Genomic DNA, 22,852 nt, shown 5'->3' on the forward strand with positions numbered 1-22,852 from the left:
CAGTCAGGGAGCCATGCTGGAGGAGGAGACTGAGCAGGAGGATCCAGGCGCTGTGAGGTCAGTCAGGGAGCCATGCTGGAGGAGGAGACTGAGCAGGAGGAACCAGGCGCTGTGAGGTCAGTCAGGGAGCCATGCTGGAGGAGGAGACTAGGCAGGAGGACCCAGGCTCTGTGAGGTCAGTCAGGGAGCCATGCTGGAGGAGGAGACTGAGCAGGAGGACCCAGGCTCTGTGAGGTCAGTCAGGGAGCCATGCTGGAGGAGGAGACTGAGCAGGAGGAACCAGGCGCTGTGAGGTCAGTCAGGGAGCCATGCTGGAGGAGCAGACTGAGCAGGAGGAACCAGGCGCTGTGAGGTCAGTCAGGGAGCCATGCTGGAGAAGCAGACTGAGCAGGAGGAACCAGGCGCTGTGAGGTCAGTCACGGAGCCATGCTGGAGGAGGAGACTAGGCAGGAGGACCCAGGCTCTGTGAGGTCAGTCAGGGAGCCATGCTGGAGGAGGAGACTGAGCAGGAGGACCCAGGCTCTGTGAGGTCAGTCAGGGAGCCATGCTGGAGGAGCAGACTGAGCAGGAGGAACTAGGCGCTGTGAGGTCAGTCAGGGAGCCATGCTGGAGGAGGAGACTAGGCAGGAGGACCCAGGCTCTGTGAGGTCAGTCAGGGAGCCATGCTGGAGGAGGAGACTGAGCAGGAGGACCCAGGCTCTGTGAGGTCAGTCAGGGAGCCATGCTGGAGGAGGAGACTGAGCAGGAGGACCCAGGCTCTGTGAGGTCAGTCAGGGAGCCATGCTGGAGGAGGAGACTGAGCAGGAGGATCAGGCTCTGTGAGGTCAGTCAGGGAGCCATGTTGGAGAAGGAGACTGAGCAGGAGGATTCAGGCTCTGTGAGGTCAGTCAGGGAGCCATGCTGGAGGAGGAGACTGAGCAGGAGGAACCAGGCTCTGTGAGGTCAGTCAGGGAGCCATGCTGGAGGAGGAGACTGAGCAGGAGGAACCAGGCGCTGTGAGGTCAGTCAGGGAGCCATGCTGGAGGAGGAGACTAGGCAGGAGGACCCAGGCTCTGTGAGGTCAGTCAGGGAGCCATGCTGGAGGAGGAGACTGAGCAGGAGGATCCAGGCGCTGTGAGGTCAGTCAGGGAGCCATGCTGGAGGAGGAGACTGAGCAGGAGGACCCAGGCACTGTGAGGTCAGTCAGGGAGCCATGCTGGAGGAGCAGACTGAGCAGGAGGAACCAGGCGCTGTGAGGTCAGTCAGGGAGCCATGCTGGAGGAGGAGACTAGGCAGGAGGACCCAGGCGCTGTGAGGTCAGTCACGGAGCCATGCTGGAGGAGGAGACTAGGCAGGAGGACCCAGGCTCTGTGAGGTCAGTCAGGGAGCCATGCTGGAGGAGCAGACTGAGCAGGAGGACCCAGGCTCTGTGAGGTCACTCAGGGAGCCATGCTGGAGGAGGAGACTGAGCAGGAGGACCCAGGCTCTGTGAGGTCAGTCAGGGAGCCATGCTGGAGGAGCAGACTGAGCAGGAGGAACCAGGCGCTGTGAGGTCAGTCAGGGAGCCATGCTGGAGGAGGAGACTAGGCAGGAGGACCCAGGCTCTGTGAGGTCAGTCAGGGAGCCATGCTGGAAAACAGACTGAGCAGGAGGACCCAGGCTCTGTGAGGTCAGTCAGGGAGCCATGCTGGAGGAGGAGACTGAGCAGGAGGACCCAGGCTCTGTGAGGTCAGTCAGGGAGCCATGCTGGAGGAGGAGACTGAGCAGGAGGATCAGGCTCTGTGAGGTCAGTCAGGGAGCCATGTTGGAGAAGGAGACTGAGCAGGAGGATTCAGGCTCTGTGAGGTCAGTCAGGGAGCCATGCTGGAGGAGGAGACTGAGCAGGAGGAACCAGGCTCTGTGAGGTCAGTCAGGGAGCCATGCTGGAGGAGGAGACTAGGCAGGAGGACCCAGGCTCTGTGAGGTCAGTCAGGGAGCCATGCTGGAGGAGGAGACTGAGCAGGAGGACCCAGGCTCTGTGAGGTCAGTCAGGGAGCCATGCTGGAAAGCAGACTGAGCAGGAGGAACCAGGCTCTGAGGTCAGTCAGGGAGCCATGCTGGAAAGCAGACTGAGCAGGAGGACCCAGGCTCTGTGAGGTCAGTCAGGGAGCCATGCTGGAGGAGGAGACTGAGCAGGAGGACCCAGGCACTGTGAGGTCAGTCAGGGAGCCATGCTGGAGGAGCAGACTGAGCAGGAGGAACCAGGCGCTGTGAGGTCAGTCAGGGAGCCATGCTGGAGGAGCAGACTGAGCAGGAGGAACCAGGCGCTGTGAGGTCAGTCACGGAGCCATGCTGGAGGAGGAGACTAGGCAGGAGGACCCAGGCTCTGTGAGGTCAGTCAGGGAGCCATGCTGGAGGAGGAGACTGAGCAGGAGGACCCAGGCTCTGTGAGGTCAGTCAGGGAGCCATGCTGGAGGAGCAGACTGAGCAGGAGGAACCAGGTGCTGTGAGGTCAGTCAGGGAGCCATGCTGGAGGAGGAGACTAGGCAGGAGGACCCAGGCTCTGTGAGGTCAGTCAGGGAGCCATGCTGGAGGAGGAGACTGAGCAGGAGGACCCAGGCTCTGTGAGGTCAGTCAGGGAGCCATGCTGGAGGAGGAGACTAGGCAGGAGGACCCAGGATCTGTGAGGTCAGTCAGGGAGCCATGCTGGAGGAGGAGACTGAGCAGGAGGACCCAGGCTCTGTGAGGTCAGTCAGGGAGCCATGTTGGAGAAGGAGACTGAGCAGGAGGATTCAGGCTCTGTGAGGTCAGTCAGGGAGCCATGCTGGAGGAGGAGACTGAGCAGGAGGAACCAGGCTCTGTGAGGTCAGTCAGGGAGCCATGCTGGAGGAGGAGACTGAGCAGGAGGAACCAGGCGCTGTGAGGTCAGTCAGGGAGCCATGCTGGAGGAGGAGACTAGGCAGGAGGACCCAGGCTCTGTGAGGTCAGTCAGGGAGCCATGCTGGAGGAGGAGACTGAGCAGGAGGACCCAGGCACTGTGAGGTCAGTCAGGGAGCCATGCTGGAGGAGGAGAATGAGCAGGAGGACCCAGGCTCTGTGAGGTCAGTCAGGGAGCCATGCTGGAGGAGGAGACTGAGCAGGAGGACCCAGGCTCTGTGAGGTCAGTCAGGGAGCCATGCTGGAGGAGGAGACTGAGCAGGAGGATCCAGGCTCTGTGAGGTCAGTCAGGGAGCCATGCTGGAGGAGGAGACTGAGCAGGAGGATCAGGCTCTGTGAGGTTGCAGACTCAGAGTCAGGGAAGAACTTGGTCAGAGTAATATACAGGGACCCTCAGCCCTGGTGAGTCCTAAGGACTACGTGCAGGATAGGAATCACATAAGCAGAAAGATGAACGAGTGCTTTAGAGAAGCCTGGCATTCTGGTGTGGGAGGCAAGGTCCTGAGAGAGGGATCCATCAGAGGTTGGTCACACAGGGCCCCTGTTTGTCCTTGCTGCTATGACAGAAGAGTGAAAACCCATGCTAAGGTCCAGGCACACCGCAGCTATTAGAAATAAAGAAGCCAACGATGCAGGACTTCTCACACAAGCAGGAATGAATCTGAGATTGGAGTCAAGCCCCCAAGGAAACAGAGCAGTAGAGAATGAAGCTCATGCTTGCATCATTTCTACCCCAGACTTGAGATTGAGGCTGCATAGGGCAGGAGGCTACAGAGCTGTGTGGTTCCTTTTGTGCTCCTATAATTATGAGGCCAGGTATTATAAAGGGAGGTTATATAGCTCAGACCTGGAGGTGCAAGGGCATGGGGTGGCACTGCCTTGGCGCTGGGGAGGCCTCATGGCAGCACAGTGGAAAGAGCATGTGATACGCATGAGGAACCAGGAGCCTAAAAACAACCCATTCTCCAGGGACTAATGCTTCCCAAAGGTCTCCACCAACACCTGCAAGTGAGTAATGATCAGCCCACAAAAGTGAACACCACAACCTGACCTCAGGGTTCATCCACCGTGAGGATGGAGTCCAAGACCCAATCTCCCCACTAAAGACAGTGTTTGCTGGAATCAGATCTGCCATCATCCTCCCTCCCACACCACTTTACAACCCAGATTGTCAGTCTGTGAACATCCTAGCCAGTCATTGGTCCCCTCTTCAGCCTGTGAACATTCTCGGCAGTCATGGGTCCAGATTGTCAGCCTGTGAATATTCTCAGCAGTCACTAGTCTATTATGAGCCCGCAAACTAATTAAGAATAGATCCCCCGCAATTTTGTCTCTCTCTCTATACTCAATTTCATGCTCTCTCCTCCTGGCTTTCACTCTCTCTCTTGTGTGTGCTCTCCCTCTGTCCCTTTTCCTCCCATGTTTTCTCTCTCACCCTGCAGGGAGAAACTCTGCCTGTTTGCTTAATAAAATCTGTTGCGTGAGTTCGAATATACAAAGTGGTTTCTGGGTGCTCGAAGTGTTCAGCATTCACGAGGGTGGAGCCCAAGACCTCACTCCCTCCCTCAGAGAGTCTTCATCTATTCTTGAGGGTTGAACTCAATACCTGAACTCCTCCACAAGACAGTGTTCATCATTCATGAGGTGGAGCCCAGGACCTCACTCCCTCACTCAGTCTTAATCTACTCTTGAGGGTTGAACTCAATACCTGAACTCCTCCACAAGACAGTGTTCATCATTCATGAGGTGGAGCCCAGGACCTCACTACCTCACTCAGACAGTCTTCATCTATTCTTGAGGGTTGAACCCAATACCTGAACTCCTCCACAAGACAGTGTTCATCATTCATGAGGTGGAGCCCAGGACCTCACTCCCTCACTCAGACAGTCTTCATCTATTCTTGAGGGTTGAACCCAATACCTGAACTCCTCCACAAGACAGTGTTCATCATTCCTGAGGTGGAGCCCAGGACCTCACTACCTCACTCAGACAGTCTTCATCTATTCTTGAGGGTTGAACTCAATACCTGAACTCCTCCACACGACAGTGTTCATCATTCATGAGGTGGAGTCCAGGACCTCACTCCCTCACTCAGACAGTCTTCATCTATTCTTGAGGGTTGAACCCAATACCTGAACTCCTCCACAAGACACTGTTCATCATTCATGAGGTGGAGCCCAGGACCTCACTCCCTCACTCAGACAGTCTTCATCTATTCTTTAGGGTTGAACTCAATACCTGAACTCCTCCCCAAGACAGTGTTCATCATTCATGAGGTGGAGCCCAGGACCTCACTTCCTCACTCAGACAGTCTTCATCTATTCTTGAGGGTTGAACCCAATACCTGAACCCCTCCCAAGACAGTGTTCATCATTCATGAGGTGGAGCCCAGGACCTCACTCCCTCACTCAGTCTTCATCTACTCTTGAGGGTTGAACCCAATACCTGAACCCCTCCCAAGACAGTGTTCATCAATCATGAGGTGGAGGCCAGGACCTCACTCCCTCACTCAGTCTTCATCTACTCTTGAGGGTTGAACTCAATACCTGAACTCCTCCCCAAGACAGTGTTCATCATTCATGAGGTGGAGCCCAGGACCTCACTACCTCACTCAGACAGTCTTCATCTATTCTTAAGGGCTGAACGCAATACCTGAACCCCTCCCAAGACAGTGTTCATCAATCATGAGGTGGAGGCCAGGACCTCACTCCCTCACTCAGTCTTCATCTATTCTTGAGGGCTGAACCCAATACCTGAACTCCTCCCCAAGACAGTGTTCATCATTCATGAGGCGGAGCCCAGGACCTCACTCCCTCACTCAGTGTTCATCTATTCTTGAGGGTTGAACCCAATACCTGAACTCCTCCCCAAGACAGTGTTCATCATTCATGAGGTGGAGCCCAGGACCTCACTCCCTCACTCAGACAGTCTTCATCTATTCTTGAGGGTTGAACTCAATACCTGAACTCCTCCACAAGACAGTGTTCATCATTCCTGAGGTGGAGCCCAGGACCTCACTCCCTCACTCAGACAGTCTTCATCTATTCTTGAGTGTTGAACCCAATACCTGAACTCCTCCCCAAGACAGTGTTCATCATTCATGAGGTGGAGCCCAGGACCTCACTCCCTCACTCAGACAGTCTTCATCTATTCTTGAGGGTTGAACTCAATACCTGAACTCCTCCACAAGACAGTGTCCATCATTCATGAGGTGGAGCCCACGACCTCACTCCCTACTCAGACAGTCTTCATCTATTCTTGAGGGTTGAACCCAATACCTGAACTCCTCCACAAGACAGTGTTCATCATTCATGAGGTGGAGTCCAGGACCTCACTACCTCACTCAAGACCGTCTTCATCCATTCTTGAGGGTTGAACCCAATACCTGAACTCCTCCCTAAGACAATGTTCATCATTCATGAGGTGGAGCCCAGAACCTCACTCCCTCACTCAGACAGTCTTCATCTATTCTTGAGGGTTGAACCCAATACCTGAACTGCTCCACAAGACAGTGTTCATCATTCATGAGGTGGAGCCCAGGACCTCACTCCCTTACTCAGACATCTTCATCTATTCTTGAGTGTTGAACCCAATACCTGAACTCGTCCACAAGACAGTGTTCATCATTCATGAGGTGGAGGCCAGGACCTCACTCCCTCACTCAGACAGTCTTCATCTATTCTTGAGTGTTGAACTCAATACCTGAACTGCTCCACAAGACAGTGTTCATCATTCATGAGGTGGAGCCCAGAACCTCACTCCCTCACTCAGACAGTCTTCATCTATTCTTGAGGGTTGAACCCAATACCTGAACTGCTCCACAAGACAGTGTTCATCATTCATGAGGTGGAGCCCAGGACCTCACTCCCTTACTCAGACATCTTCATCTATTCTTGAGTGTTGAACCCAATACCTGAACTCGTCCACAAGACAGTGTTCATCATTCATGAAGTGGAGGCCAGGACCTCACTTCCTCCCTCAGACAGTCTTCATCTATTCTTGAGGGTTGAACCCAATACCTGAACTCCTCCCCAAGACAGTGTTCATCATTCATGAGGTGGAGCCCAGGACCTCACTCCCTCACTCAGACAGTCTTCATCTATTCTTGAGGGTTGAACCCAATACCTGAACTGCTCCACAAGACAGTGTTCATCATTCATGAGGTGGAGCCCAGGACCTCACTCCCTTACTCAGACATCTTCATCTATTCTTGAGTGTTGAACCCAATACCTGAACTCGTCCACAAGACAGTGTTCATCATTCATGAAGTGGAGGCCAGGACCTCAACTCCTCCCTCAGACAGTCTTCATCTATTCTTGAGGGTTGAACTCAATACCTGAACTCCTCCCCAAGACAGTGTTCATCATTCATGAGGTGGAGCCCAGGACCTCACTCCCTCACTCGTACAGTCTTCATCTATTCTTGAGGGTTGAACTCAAAACCTGAACTGCTCCACAAGACAGTGTTCATCATTCCTGAGGTGGAGCCCAGGACCTCACTACCTCACTCAGACAGTCTTCATCTATTCTTGAGGGTTGAACCCAATACCTGAACTCCTCTCCAAGACAGTGTTCATCATTCATGAGGTGGAGCCCAGGACCTCACTCCCTCACTCAGACAGTCTTCATCTATTCTTGAGGGTTGAACCCAATACCTGAACTGCTCCACACGACAGTGTTCATCATTCATGAGGTGGAGCCCAGGACCTCACTGCCTCCACTCAAGAGTCTTCTTCCATTCATGAGTCCAAGACCTGACTTTGTTCCACTAGGCCCCACCTCCCAAAAGTCCCACCACCTCAAAACACCAGGACACTAGGCATCAGGCCCAGCACATATACATCGGGGTCACAACACTTCTGAATCACAGCAGAGGTGAAACAGAAAGCCTCTGACTACTCGTGGGAGCATTTCAGCAGCTTTCTTTCCTAAAGAATCCATTGTTAATGCTGATGGTGTGTTAGGAAAGGGCCACGACTACACTCCAATTTCTGTAGTAATCCTTGAAGGATTACACCCAGGATCCGGGCAAACCAGAGCTGGATGATCCTGATTAAACTGCAGCACAGCTTCAAGTCAGGGGATTCCTGGAATATGTCCAAATACTTAGTAATTCTCCACCTGCCACAAAAGCAAAGAGGAATCCTTTCTCTGGAGCAAGACAACATCATCCATATTCACCATCTTTTCTCACACAATGACAGTTAATTGAAATTTATTTGACATGCCAGGGATAGGCATAAATATTAGCAAACCACCCCCACAAAAAAATGCAATGCTACAGGAAATGTCATCTCAGTTATTACAGCTATATGACCAGCATATAACCATGCCTAGTAGTACTAAAAAAATAACGAAAATTAATCAAATATGGCAATGTGCTGGAGATAGAGTTTAGTGGTAGAGTGTGTGCTTAACATGTACAAGACCCAGAAATTATATGGTAACTTTTACTACAGAATCTCAAATCCATAGAATCCATAAAAAAAATTAATCAAGTGCAAATTATGAAGCTTGAAAATGCAATAACTCACTTTCGGTGGGACTGACAGTCAATTAGATATAGCAGGACACAACATTAGTAAATTAGAAAACAGGTCAAAAGAAAATATCCAGACCAAAGCAAAGAAATAAGAAAGGATTATGAGGTAGAGAAGGATACATATGATACATATGTTAAAAACATGAAAATGTCTAACAGAGCAAAACAGGAGTCTTGAAAGGGGACACAGGTGGAACAGCAGAGCAAAGACCAAGTATACCAACAACTGATGAAAGATATGAACCCACAGATCTAAGATGCCCAGCAACCCCACTGGGATGAGTACAAAGGAAACCACATAAGGCTCATCAAGGTAATGCTGCAGAAAATCAAAACCGAAAAGAAAAAGTCAAGAGAAACAGGATGAAAAATATGCATGACTCTCAAAGCAACCATAATACTTCTGAGGCAGAACATTTCAAAGCAAAATATAGAAACCAGAAGACAATGGAATGAGGCTGGGGAGGTAGCTCAGATGGTAGAGTGCTTGCCTCTCAAGCACAAGGCCCTGGGTTCAATCCCCAGCACCGCAAAAAAAAAAAAAAAAAAAAAAAAAAAAAAAAAAGGACAATGGAATGCCCTGTTCAAATAGGAGAAAAAGTAACTGCTAAGCTCAATTCAAAATATCTAGATTATGGAACCAACCTAGGAGCCCTTCAACAGATGACTAGATAATGAAACTGTGGTACATATACATAATGGAATATTAGCCTTAAAGAAGATGAAAATATGGCATTTTCTGGTAAGTGGATGGAAATGGAGAATATTATGCTAGGCAAAATAAGCCAATCCCAAAGGACCAAATGTTTTCTCTGATAAGCAGATGCTAATTCACAATAAGGTGCAAGGAGAATAGAGGTACTTTGGACTAGACAGAGGAGAATGACAGGAGGGGAGGGGATGGGGGTAGAAATGATAGAATGGATTGGACATTATTACCTGTTGGGGGCTATGCCCTACAGACTACGCCAAGATGGCGCCTGGCAGCCAGCCAGAAGTTGTTTTGATCACATCAGTGGTGAGGAAGTCGGTTAGCAAAAGCACAACCAGGTGTTTTGTCATTGGCCATATTCAATTAAGTCCACGCACACCACGCATGCACAGGTGTTCCCGAGTGCTCCTGATCGTGCCTGCTGTTTTGACCTTTACCGTGATTGGATGGCTAGCTCCTCGCCTAATAATTGGTGTCAGTCCTACCCTCTGCCTCCTGGAGGGGATATAAGCGGGCTGTAGGCAGAAGGCACAAAGCAGTAAGCAGTAAGCAGAAGCAGCAGCAGCAGCAGTAAGCAGCAGGCAGAAGGCAGATGGCAGATCGCAGAACAGAGGACTAAGAACACACCTCTAGGTCGCAGATCACAGACCGCAGTACGCGGGACGCACTACTAAGAAGCACCTCTGATAGACAGCACCTTTAGCACGCACCTCTAACACACACCTTTAGTTTGCAGGATGCAGGACGCACCTCTAAGAAGAAGCAGCAGAACTCTAAAAAGAAATAGATCTCTGAAAGCGTAGCAAAGTCTCTTTTCCTCTAAGCAAAGTCCTTCTTCCTCTCAAAGCCTTTCTTCCTCTAAAATCAAGCAATCCTCTTTTCCTCTATAAGCTAGAGAATAAGCAAGCAAGCAAGGAAGCAGCTCAGGAATAGAAGTAGTTTATTTCCAGTCCACCTCCGATAAATACCCGCGAGACTGTCGCTGCAGGCGGTAACAAATATCCTCAGGATTGTTGCTGCGGGCGGCAACAATTACCCAATGTGCATATATGATTACACCACCTATGTAGTTCTTCATCATGTACAACCAGAAGAATGAAAAGTTATACTCCATTTATGTATGATGTGTCAAAATGCATTCTACTGCATAATTTGAACAAATGTGTAATTAGAACAAATTAAAAAATGCTGTCATCACAATAAAAAATATGAATAAGTGTGTGTTTAAAAAAAAGTAACAGCTGAACTATGATTCAATACCCAGAGAAAAGATCCCTCTGCACTGACAAGTGAGATCATGTTTTCATACAAGCAAAATGTAGAGACTGTACGTCAGGAGCAGGCTGCTAAAATAGACAGGAAGCCAGAGTTCTGCAGCACCCGCAATCCTGACCGCACCCAGTCCTTCCTGGGAAGATCGTAGCCACTTACAGAGCTCACGGGCCTCGTTTTAAAACAGGAATGATCACGATCCTTCCTCACAGTTGTTGTGAGTTTAAGCAAGTAAAAACACAAAAAACAACAACAAAAAACATTTTGCAAACTCCAGGTGTTCAGATGTAATGAACAGATGCTAGCCATGCTTGTAGGGGAAACTGAAGAGAGAGGCCACCACGTAGCATCTAACCCTGACTTCTGATGCCTACCCCAGGCAACATGAGAAGACCACAAGGACTCACCAGTGATGTCCAGGCGGAAGGACACCCTCTGGCCCCCGGCCTCACAGCTGTACTCCCCAGAGTCCGCCTGGCCCGCCTGCCGCACCACCAGCTGCCGCCTGCAGCCCTTGGCCTCCACGTGCACCTGGGAGCTCGGGCTCAGCTTCTTCCCGTCCTTGAACCACGTCACCTCCGTCTGGGCCTGGGCCACCTCGCAGCTCAGAGTGGCACTGGCCCCCGCCTGGGCCTTCACCTCGCTGCGTGCCGGCTGCTCCTTGGCAAACACGGCCTTGGGCTCTGGGGACACAGGGGAGGGAGTTTTGGTTGGGAGCCCCACCCAAGCCTTGTTCTGATTTACAGGCTCTGGATCCGGGGCTCCCTGGGGTGCCATGGGGATCCCCTGTGGGCCCAGAGCTCAGGATGCCTTCCCCACACACAGTGGGTGAGGTGTCCCATCCCTTTCCCCCGAGGACCCTGGTGTGCCCAGGAGAGCAGCAGCACAGACCTTGTAGAAATTGTCAAGATGTCCCTTAGGGACCCAGAGAACCTCTCCCTTGTCCCCAGCCCCCCCAGCGACTCCTACAGAGCAGGACTTCCAGGCTCACAGTGGCCCTCTCCACTTGCTCCAGCATGGAAGCCAGACAGCAGGGCCCTCAGCCCTGCACACAGCCAGCCAGCCCCGGGCAGCGACGGGGAGACCCGTGTGGGGCAGCTTGTCCCTCCAAGCGCCCACAGGCTTGCCCCTGGAGGTGACAGTCTGGCGGTGCAGGGTCTTCCTGTCACTGGGTCTGCGAGCTGCACTGGCCTCGGGGTGGGACCCGAGCCCCACCTGCTCGCACCTGAGCAGGCCCAGGGGACTCACCGCAGCCCCACAGAGGCCTGCGAATCCCTCCGGCACTTGCCCTTGACCTTCCCATCCACATCTCTGAGCCCTGGGAGCTTCGAGAGAGGGCAGGGCCTTGGTCAGACCCACCCAGACTCAAATCTCATGCTGCGAGGACACTGGAAACCCCCGGGGCACCATTCAGCCTCAGTCCCCTGGGTTCGAGTGGAACAGGAGGGCTTCAGAATCCTGTGAGCACCAGCCCAGCCCAGCGCACAGGCCCGCAGTGTGCAGAAGGCTCTCAGGAGCCCGGGGCGGGCCCAGGGGCAGGGGAGGCTCGGGCAGGGAACACGCTCCCCAAGCCGGGGTAGACCAGCATGTGCGACCCTCCTCAGTTTCCTCCCTGTACCTTCTTTTCCACATTTGGACCCTTCAGCCTTCTAAGCATTTGTTTGGCAGTTTATTTATTTTCCCAAACAGGGAAGAAGCCGCCCCAGCCACTGGCTCAACAAAGAAGAGTGGAGAAGGTCAGCCTCGTTGTGCTGGGCGTAGCAGGACCTGCTCTCCACCCATGACCCACGGGAAGCAGGGCGCACGTGTACACCAGGTGCTCACCGGAGACCCGGAGGTGGAAGTCCATGGAGTCCTCACCCACACGGCAGGAGTAGGTGCCCTCGTCCTGCCTGCTGACCGAGGCCAGCACCAGCCGATGCCGGGTCCCCACGTCCTCCTGTGAATAGCGCGGGCAGGAGCCGCCCAGCTCCTTGCCATCCTTGAACCAGCGCACAGGGACGTGGGCCTCCGTGGTCTCGCACTCAAATTGAGCCAGGGCCCCCACCACGGCATCCACGCAGCCGCCTGCTGTGTCTTTGCGCAAGAAGGACGTGAGGCCTGCAGGGTGTGGCAGAGGTGGTCAGGGACATGGGGCTCCTGACCACGCACTGGCCCAGAGGCTGCAGGCTGCAGGGCCCAGGCTCACAGACCACACAGGACACAGATCCTCACCCAGACCTGAGGCACCTTGGCCAGCGAGGGGCCAGGTCAGCTTGAGGAATCCCGACCACGGGACCCACTGCCCACCAAGTGACCACCCACAGTTACCAATCCCTCCTACGGAGCTAAGCCTGCCCCCATGCTACCCTGCTGCACAGCACCCCTCTCCAGAGCCTGGGGACAGGATGTATGTCCAGCACCATGGTAGGGCCAGGAAGGACGTGGCCCGGCCCCCCGAAGGCCCTCACCTTGCACAGACAGCTGGTAGGCAATGCGGCTCCCGCGGCTGACACACTCGTAGAGGCCAGCATCGTCCTGCACCACATCTCGCACCAGCAGTGCCCGCTGCCCAGCAGACGCCTGCACCTGGTACTTGGGGCCGGCGGGCAGCGCGCGGCCGTCCTTCAGCCAGGTCACAGCCGCAGCCTGGTCCGACAGCTCGGCCAGCAGCTGAGCCTCTTCGTGCAGCCGGGCCAGCACCTCACGAGCGGCCACTGCTGGTGGCTTTTGGGCAGTCAGCCCAGGGGCTGCGTGGGGCCAGGGATGGGTGGACAGAAGGGACCAGGGACAAAGGAGGGGATGAAAGAGACAGAGATACAGGTGGAGAGAAATAAGGGGAAAGACAGGGAAGGAGAGGGGGGTGAGAGACAAAGAAGGGCCCAGCCAGCCCACAGGAATGGGAGCCAAGAGGCGGGGACACGGCGGGGACTCGGCGGGGACAGAAACAGAAAGGTGGGCATGAGAGAGAGGACCAGGGACGGAAAGGAGGGCGGGGCAAGGAGAGGTGGAGAGGCGAGGTCCCGCTGTGGACCACTGTCCAGACACTCTGCCTGGCCACACTGGCCAGCCTGCCCCCGGCCCACCGCCCGGCCTGCTTCATCCTGCTGCTGCAGGCTGCTCTGGCAGGGGCAGCTCTCCCAGGACCCCTGCGCTGACGCCCCAGCGGAATCAGGCTCCTGGACTCAGGCCTACCTTGGACCTCCACCCGGACGCTGCTTTCGATGCCGTCAGCCACGAACTTGAGCTGCGCCCCGTGCAGGCTGGCGGGCACCTCTCGGATGGTGAGCGTGTGCCGGGTGCCATCCCAGCGGATCACGTACACGCTGCTGGCCTTCAGGGCCACCCCATCCAGGAACCACTCCCCGGCAGAGGCCACGGTGAGGTCCACAGAGAAGGTGGCTTCTCCGCCCTCCACTGCCGACACGGCCTTGAGGGGCGTCCTCACAGCCAGCTGGGGGGCTGCGGTGCAGGCAGGTTAGGGGCGCCAGGGCGGGCCAGGCCCCGCTTCCCCTTCCCCTTCCTCCAGAGGCCGGGCCAAATGCCCCGCAGCTGTCTTTCCAGGCACCAGGTAGCCGTGAGCAGGAGTCCGCTCACCACAGGGGACGAGCAGCGCCCCCAGCAACACCCCGACCCCAGACCTCTGCGGAAGGCACTCCGGAGACGGGCAGGCTCCAGGGGCCTGAGTCCTGCCTTGGGGTCCCCTCCCTCCCAACTAAGAAGGCCCAATGCCCCCACCCTCCTGCAGAGTCTGCAAGGCCTCACTGGAGCCTGTGTCCACTTCAGGCAGGTGGCAGCCCCCGGTGCCAGGGGTCACTCCTTTCCAGGAGGCCCCACTTACCCAGGTGGATGGTCCCTGGGAACTCCAGGTAGGGACTCTGGCCAAAGCTGTTGACCGCTGACACCCTGAACTGGAAGTCACCCTCCTCAGTCACACCAGCGACAGTGAGCTCAGGTGTGGCCACCCACTCAGTCTCGTGGCACCGACTCCAGGCATAGGTGCCCAGCCGCTTCTTCTCCACCAGGTAGCCATCAATGGTCACAGGGCGGTCCCCATGGGGCGGTGGGTACCAGCCAAGGGTCACAGAACTCTCCGTTCTGGCCTTCACCACAGGGTCCACAGGGGGGTGCAGGGGTGGCCTCCTGGGGGCTAGTGAGAGATGGGCCAAGGTCACCAACTGAGGCCCAGAAAAGGAATCACAGAACCCCAGCCCTCCAAAAGACTGGACCACCAGCCATCAGGGAGTGTGGACTCAGGACCCCTACCCCCAGACCTGCAGCTCTGGTTGCTGAGGAAAAGGCCCCACCTGGAAGGAGGAGCTCGACCCTCACTCCCCCCACCCTGATCAAGGATGGGGCTGCTGGCGTGTGCAGGGGACTGAGGCAGAGTCCTGGAGAAAAGCTGTCCTTCCAGTGCCCCTCCCGGGCCGTACCAGACACGCAGAACTGGGTGGAGGTGCGCGAGTCTCCAGCCATGAAGACCACCTCGCCCATGTCTTCCAGGCTGCACTGAAAGATGGTCAGCGTGTGGCACGTGCCTTCTGCTGCGATGGCCACTCGGCCCCCAGCCACCACCTCCTCCTGGTTCCGCAGCCAGCGCACAGGTCCCTCAGGCACTGCCAGCTCCACGCAAAAGATGGCAGTGTCCCCCGCGCGCACTGCTGTCTTCCGAGGCAGTTTCCGCGTCAAGTTCCCTGGGGGGGAAGAGCCCGGGCTGGTCGGCCCTGCCCCTAGCCAGCGCCGGAGCTAGTCCACCCGGGTCGCGTTCGCCCATTCTTGCACCTGACTTGGCCCGGCCCACCACCTCCGGGCCCATCCTCCGGCCGCGCCCCGGCCGTCCCGCCCCTCGCTCCCACCCGACTCCGTCCCGCCCCCGCCCGCTCCATCCCCTGCCCGACCCCAGCCTCGCGGCCTCTGTGTGCCTGCCGCGCCCCTTGGCGGTCCATCTGCGTCCCCGCCCTCCCCCGCCTGCCTTGGACAGCGAGCTCCGCCACCGTGCGGCTGCCCTCCGTGGTCTCGCAGATGTACACCGCGTCGTCGTCGGCGGAGACGTTGCGCACGGTCAGCCGGCGCTCGGTGCCCTCCTCCTCGATGCCGTACTTGGCGCTCGCCCACAGCCGCGTCTCCTCCTTGAACCACGCGGCCTCGGTGGTGGGCTGCTGCACCTCGCACTGGAACGTGGCGGACTCCTTCTCCCGGACCTCCAGGTCCCGCAGCCGCCTCTTGAAGGGCACGGTCGGCTCTGTGGGGACCGGCTGGTGAGAGGGGCCGGGGAGGACGCCCGGATGCCGGAGCCGGGGTCTGGGAGTGGGGAAGCGGGACCCGAATACGGAAGAAGAAGAAGGTGGGGGAGGTGGGAAGGGTGGAGAGGGTGTAGGAGATGAGGTGGTGGCAGGGGGCCAGGCGGTGGGGACCAGAAAGGAGGAAGAGGCAGTGTCCTAAGGGTGGGGAAGTGGGGCTTGGGGAGGGAAACGTGGTAAGGGAAGGACAGGCGGACAAAGTAGGAAGGTCCGGGAAATGGCGAGATTTGGAGGGGTCCCCGCAGGGTAGGGGTCAGTGGGGTGGGGAGGTGCAGGGACTTGGCGGGTCGCGCAGCAGGGTGGGAAGCGGGTCCTTAAATTCATAGCACAGGCGGAGGATCATTGCCCTGCATTTTGCAAACCAGAAACAAAAACCTGAGAAAGGTGAGAGCCACCCAGACCTCCAACTCTGGATTCCACGACCCGACATTCGCCGTTGAGCTACTATGGCGTTGGCCCCTAGGGCCAAAGGACGTGAGTACAGGGACCAGGGAGGACCCTTGCCCGCGCGCTGCAGGCAGCTACTTTGCACTGCGCCTGCGCGCCTGGCACCAAGCCCTCACCTCGCACAACGACCAGCACGGAACTGTAAGTCTGGCCCACGAGGTTGGATGCCGTGCAGGTGTAGAGGCCGCGGTCCGACTGCTTGCAGAACAGGATCTTCAACACGAAGTTCTCTTGAGCGTCCTCGTACACCACATGTCGCCGGCCTTCGGTCACCAGCTGCCCGTCCTTCTTCCACACTGTCTCAGGCTTGGGCTCACCCGTCACGTAGCAGCTGAGGCGCGCGTGCTTGCCCTCTGTCACCGTGCAGGTGCGCGTGCCGGCGCTGGGTGGTGAGGCGGGGACGCCCTCGGCGCGCATAGCCTCCCGTCGTTGCTGCAGGTGCGCCAGAAGCGCGGCCGTTGAGGCCCCAGGTGGGCTGGCAGCCTCGGTATCTGAGTCCACCACGAGTGCGGCAGCAGCGCTGGCGGCACCCAGCGGGTTCTCGGCCCGCACCTCGTAGGTGCCACCGTCCCGCGGTCGCGCCGCCCGGATGCGCAGTGCGCTCGCCTCGCCTTGCTCCTCCACGCGCACACGGGGGGCGTCGGGCGCGCCCAGGCGCCGCCCGTCCTTGGACCAGCTCACCGCCGGTGGTGGCGAGCCACGCACGCGGCAGCTGAAGGTGGCGTCGGCGCCCTCGCGCACGCGGATGGACGTAGGCCGTAGCAGAAAGTGGGGCGCCTGCTCGGCGCACGCGGCCTCAGCGTCCACTTGCAGGCCCACAGCCGCAAAGGCTTCGCCGATGGCGTTGCGCGCGCGGCACACATACTGCCCGCTGTCACCAAGCGCTAGGTCCAGGATAGTGAGGCGGTATATGTCGCCGTCCTGGGCCAGGCGGAAGCGTGCGCCCGCCTCCACCGGCTGCCGGTCCTTCTCCCAGCTTACATGTGGCCTAGGGTTGCCCACGATCTGGCAGCTCAGTGTGGCGTCCTTACCCACAGACACGACGAAAGCCTTGGGCCGGGTCAGGAAGCGCGGCGCACCACTGAAGGAGTGATCCATGGTGGTGGCAAAGCTGGGGACCTGTGGCCAAGTGGAAAGAAGGTCAACGGTAGTGTTGGAATGGACCCCTCGCCTGTGCCCCACCCGGCCCCTCCCTACTTCAGTGCCACCGGCAGAACCAGTTCAGTGCGGGCTGCTTCCCGCAGTAGTCCCCTCTCCCGCACTCTACCCTACCAGCCAGCCTCAGGGATGGAGCCCTGGCCCAGCAGTGCAGATTTCTTTGGGGTCTGGCACTTGAAAAGAACTCTTTAAATGTGAGGGCATCTCTCCCGCTTCGGTCCTCCTCCTCCGAGGTCCTCCAGCTGCCAGGCAGGCCTGCTTCTCCAGCAGCCTGGCGCTTGGCCTCCCTTCGGACAGCTCTCCCCACAGACCTGCCCAGTACACCCGCCACTCTGCCTGTGGGTGCCATCTCCTGCCACATACTGCTGCTAGCAGGGGTCTAAAACTCCAATTTGACTGTTTCCCTGGTACTAAGAGGGAGAGGTCTGTCACATAACTAATTAGAACAAATTAAAAATAAATAATAACTAATAAAAATTTTACGAAGAGGGGAGGCTTATTGAGCCCAGACAGGTGGGGCTCTAAGGCCCCTGAGCACCTCCGCTGTGGTACGCATGGTAAGCCACCCCTTCTCTACACAGCCAGCTCTGCCCCACCTCCTCCAGGGGCACCCACATCCTTTACCCTCTCCTCCTCCCTGCCTCCGGCTCCCCAGCCTGTGCTGTCTGCAGCTGCCCTGGGCCAAGGCTGGCCTGGCCTTTTCTGCAAGGCCCACACGTCTGTCCCCTTAGCCCCAGAGCACCAGCACATTCTTCAGCAGCAGCAGGGAAGGAAAGGAAATCCCCCGGCCAGCCAGGCTCCTCTTAGCCGCACAAGCACCCAAGCCCACTCAGCTGCTCCAGCCCCCACACCCTGGCTTAGAGTGCCCGCCTGCTGCCTGCCCTCCTCGTACTAGTACCCTGGCCCAGATGGGAACAGGGAGATTGGAGGGGGGGACCGTGCACAGTCAGTCCTGCCAGCTCTGGGCAGGGAACAGGTCAGAAGGCTCAGTCCTACTGAGCACCGTCGCTGCCCAAGCCCCTGGCGATGCTCTGTCAACCTGAGGCTGAGCCCCTGCCAGCCCCCAGCTACTGGGGGAGAGGAGATGGTGCCTGCCTGCATTGGGTCTGACCTAAGAATGATGGGGGGAAGCACTGCTGCCCACCCCGGGACTCCACTGCAGAGATCATCGCCACGCAGCCTGCGTCCAGTAGAGCCCTGGCCTCTGGTCCAGGCTGCCCACGATGGCTGAACTGGGCCAAGTTCCCAGCAGCCCTCCAGCTCCCAGTGCTGATTCGGGTACCTAATCTCCCTTAATCCCCTTCCAGGAGGCTGAGCCTGGACCAGGCGGGCTGGGCTGTCTGCTGACTCACTGTGCAGTCAGCACCTCTGCTTCCCCTCTGCGGCCAGGCCCCATCTCTCGGGGCCTCTGGAGGATTTGGGTAGGAGTGGGGGTCACCACGAGCACAGACCAGGACCCCGGTCTAGGACCTGCGGGGGCGCCTTTCTGTGCAAGTACTACTTTGACATCAGCATCCAAAGACCCGAAGCTCCAGGTCTTAAAAGGGCTCCCTGAAATTATATGGTCAGTCCGTGGGTCCCAGAAGCAGGACAGGGCACCCTTCTACCCCAGCCCCACCACGCCCAGCCTGAGCTGCCCAGCAGAGCGGCATGACCCAGCGTGAGCAGGCAGCCTGTCACCGCAGGCTTACGAGGCCCTGGACCCAGCCCTGGCAGGTACACAGGCTGGCTCTGGCCTGGCAAGAGTGGTGGAGACCCCAGAGGACTTGTAGGCCTGGGGGACAGTGCCTCGCCCCACGGTCTGCTCAGGACCTGCATTCCCCGCACCGGTACTTCCAGGTGGCGGCTTGCCCCAGTACTGGCCATGGGACCCAGGGTTCGTCCAGATGTGACAGCCTCAGGGGACCTCAGCGCCCTTCAAGTGGACATTCCCACTGGTCAGCAGGACTGAGCCCCGAGCGAGGCTGCTGCATGCACACGCTGCAGGACTGGGGAGCTGCTCCCTTCCCGGGCACCCATTTGACAGAGGAGGAAACAGGCTCCCAAGAAATCCATCCAGGGACACATGCAGAAGCACTCTCCTCCCGCCCTGATCCGGACTGGTGCCTTATGAACGTGCCTCCTCACAACCACAGCAGAAGCTTCCTCAGCAGGGAGCAGGCCCGTGCCTCTCCTCAGACTCTGCCTGGGAAGGCGGCTAGTGGACCACTGGGCTCCTCAGCCCTTGGAGGGCTCCTCCAGGCCTGCAGGGCTCTTGGCTGCCTCTCCCACCCAGGCTGCCCCCAGGAGCCCCTGCACCTGGCCTCAGCCCCACCCAGGGTCCTCACCCCAGCCCACTAGGAGCCCTTCATGTGAACTTGCACAGAACTTTGCCACTTTCTGGTCCTTGCAGGGTTGGGCCTGTTTTCCAGATGGACCCAGAGTGGGAGGTGGCTCAGGGACCTCACCACCGCACCTCACCCCATTCCCGGGAGCCCCACCTGCAGGCCCACCCCCCAAGATGGAGTCCCGAGACCTGTGGCCCCTGCGTCCTTTCAGAATGCACGTCCAAGGGCAGCTCCTGAGCTGCGCCTCACCTCAGACCCCGGGCCTGCCCACCTCCCCCACTCCAGGGGAAATTCTTTCCTGGAATCAAGTGTCAGTGCCCCTCTGGCTGTCCCCTCCGCTGAGCCAACGGGCCCAAAATAGCCCCAGCTGTCAGCAGGCATCTATCTCAGTACAGCTGGGGGCAGGGCCAGCCGGACCCCAGGCAGCTCTGTAGTTGGGGACAGTCCCGGGGGGCAGTGGGTGCGTCCTGCTGACCCCAGACTTCCCAGGCCCCAGTGGGACAGGCTGCCCCTTCCCCATTCGAGGGACTGGCACTGGGTTACCAGAGGGCTGGGGACTGGAAACCACCCGCTCCCTGCTGAGCAAGGGACTCGGCCCTGCTCGATCCCAGAGTCCAGCAGTTGCGCAGAACTTCGACCTCCACGCAGGACTGCAGGGACCCAGGCTGGCCACTGTTCTGCGCCAGCCTCTGCCTCCTCACCTGTCTACCGTGAGCTCGGTGGCACCCAGGCGGGGGCACAGATGGTGCGTCAGGGGCTGCGGGTCTTGCCTCCTTCCTAGGGCCCAGGACCGACGTGGTTCCCACCCAGCAGCCCACACTCCAGCCGGTCCTCACACTGGACAGGGACGAAAGGACAGGCAAACACAGTCAGCTGGAGAAGGCTGGGCCCGCCCCCATCCCACCCCCACCACAGAGAGGCCAGCCCAGCTCCAAAATAGCCCTGGTGTCACTGCCCGATTCAGTTTCCACCTCGGCCCCAGGGAGGCAAAGGGGAGGTGGCCAGGAGCACGACCAGCAGGAACATGCCTGTGTCCTCCAGCAATGGTATGGACTGGGGGCTGGCACAGCGGCCTGATCCCTCCCCAGAGCAGTTTCTGCAGCCCAGGGGGAAGGAGCCTGGCACCAGGACAGCTCCAGGAGTCAAGTGGTCCACTCTGGACCAAGCCTAGCACTGAGAATTAGAGAGACCCATCACAACTCTAAGAAAGGACCCAGGACCACGCAGGGACCCAGGACCACCTCAAGAGGACCCTGTACCACACAGGGACCAGGACCATGGCAAGTGAACCCAGCACCACCCCAGGGGACACAGGACCACCTCAGCTGCACCCAGCACCATCCCCAGGGGACACAGGATCACCTCAGGTGGAGCCAGCACCACCACCTGGGGACACAGGACCACCTCAGGTGGAGCCAGCACCACCCCCAGGGGACGCAGCACCACCTGACGTGGAGCCAGCCCCACCCCCAGGGGACACAGCACCACCTCAGGTGGAGCCATCACCACCCACAGGGGACACAGGACCACCTCAGGTGGACCCAGCACCACCCCCAGGGGACACAGGATCACCTAAGGTGGAGCCAGCACCACCCCCAGGGGACACAGGACCACCTCAGGCGGAGCCAGCCCCACCCCCAGGGGACACAGGATCACCTCAGGTGGACCCAGCACCACCCCCAGGGGACACAGGATCACCTCAGGTGGAGCCAGCCCCACCCCCAGGGGACACAGGACCACCTCAGGTGGAGCCATCACCACCCCCAGGGGACACAGGACCACCTCAGGTGGAGCCATCACCACCCCCAGGGGACACAGGACCACCTCAGGTGGACCCAGCACCACCCCCAGGGGACACAGGATCACCTCAGGTGGAGCCATCACCACCCCCAGGGAACACACGACCACCTCAGGTGGAGCCAGCACCATCCCCAGGGGACACAGGACCACCTCAGGTGGACCCAGCACCACCCCCAGGGGACACAGGATCACCTCAGGTGGACCCAGCACCATCCCCAGGGGACACAGGACCACCTCAGGTGGACCCAGCACCACCCCCAGGGGACACAGGATCACCTCAGGTGGAGCCATCACCACCCCCAGGGGACACAGGACCACCTCAGGTGGAGCCATCACCACCCCCAGGGGACACAGGACCACCTCAGGTGGAGCCATCACCACCCCCAGGGGACACAGGACCACCTCAGGTGGACCCAGCACCACCCCCAGGGGACACAGGATCACCTCAGGTGGAGCCAGCACCACCCCCAGGGGACACAGGACCACCTCAGGTAGACTCAGCACCATCCCCAGGGGACACAGGACCACCTCAGGTGGACCCAGCACCACCCCCAGGGGACACAGGACCACCTCAGGTAGACTCAGCACCACCCCCAGGGGACACAGGACCACCTCAGGTAGACTCAGCACCATCCCCAGGGGACACAGGACCACCTCAGGTGGAGCCAGCACCACCCCCAGGGGACACAGGACCACCTCAGGTGGATCCAGCACCATCCCCATGGGATACAGCACCACCTCAGGTGGAGCCAGCACCACCCCCAGGGGACACAGGACCACCTCAGGTGGAGCCAGCACCACCCCCAGGGGACACAGGACCACCTCAGGTGGATCCAGCACCATCCCCAGGGGACACAGCACCACCTCAGGTGGAGCCAGCACCACCCCCAGGGGACACAGGACCACCTCAGGTGGAGCCAGCACCACCCCCAGGGGACACAGGACCACCTCAGGTGGATCCAGCACCATCCCCATGGGATACAGCACCACCTCAGGTGGAGCGAGCACCACCCCCAGGGGACACAGGACCATCACAAGGGACTGTAGGTCTCCCCAAATGGACCTAAACCACCCCATGAGGAACAGGATCACTTGGCTGGTCACCACGGGAACTTCCTAGGTGCTGGCAGTGGAAGAGTGCAGTGGGGAGTAGGCACAGGTCTGTCGGCCATATCTGCCCTGCCTTGGCCACACCTCTGACCCAGCCCAGCTCTTTTATCCTCCCTGCTGTGCCCAACCTGGCTTCAGGAGCCTGTTTCACTGGAAGGAGGTTGTGTGAGACCCCCAGGCTGCCCAGGGCTGAGGACCCCGCGCAGAGCAGGGGTGCATGCTGTGGGCACACACTGCCTCATAGCCCGGGGGACTGTGCGCACCACCCTCCCACACTCAGTGACAGGACGAGTTTTACCTGGTGGCAGGGG

At 58.3% G+C, this 22,852-nt stretch overlaps 2 protein-coding genes across 2 annotated transcripts in view; one reads left to right on the forward strand and one right to left on the reverse strand.

Annotated features, from left to right (window-relative positions):
- Obscn (obscurin, cytoskeletal calmodulin and titin-interacting RhoGEF) overlaps positions 1–20,463 on the reverse strand; it is a 140,383-nt gene extending 119,920 nt beyond the window's left edge. The window contains exons 1-9 of the mRNA XM_047537974.1: positions 20,333–20,463; positions 16,263–17,265; positions 15,372–15,641; positions 14,833–15,093; positions 14,241–14,549; positions 13,595–13,861; positions 12,871–13,149; positions 12,245–12,520; positions 10,828–11,103 (exon numbers count right to left, since the gene is read on the reverse strand). Coding sequence (XP_047393930.1) covers positions 10,828–11,103; positions 12,245–12,520; positions 12,871–13,149; positions 13,595–13,861; positions 14,241–14,549; positions 14,833–15,093; positions 15,372–15,641; positions 16,263–17,244 — 2,920 coding nt within the window. The 5' untranslated portion in view covers positions 17,245–17,265; positions 20,333–20,463. The remainder of the gene's footprint in view (positions 1–10,827; positions 11,104–12,244; positions 12,521–12,870; positions 13,150–13,594; positions 13,862–14,240; positions 14,550–14,832; positions 15,094–15,371; positions 15,642–16,262; positions 17,266–20,332) is intronic.
- A 445-nt stretch (positions 20,464–20,908) lies between these two features.
- Positions 20,909–22,498, forward strand: LOC124975076 (basic proline-rich protein-like). The gene has a single exon (XM_047537953.1). It carries the CDS (start codon positions 20,909–20,911, stop codon positions 22,496–22,498), a length of 1,590 nt encoding a protein of 529 aa, XP_047393909.1.
- The last annotated feature ends 354 nt before the right edge of the window (positions 22,499–22,852 follow it).

The sequence above is a fragment of the Sciurus carolinensis genome, unplaced genomic scaffold (genome assembly GCF_902686445.1).
Source record: "Sciurus carolinensis unplaced genomic scaffold, mSciCar1.2, whole genome shotgun sequence".
In the NCBI taxonomy this organism is placed as follows: Eukaryota; Metazoa; Chordata; class Mammalia; order Rodentia; family Sciuridae; genus Sciurus; species Sciurus carolinensis.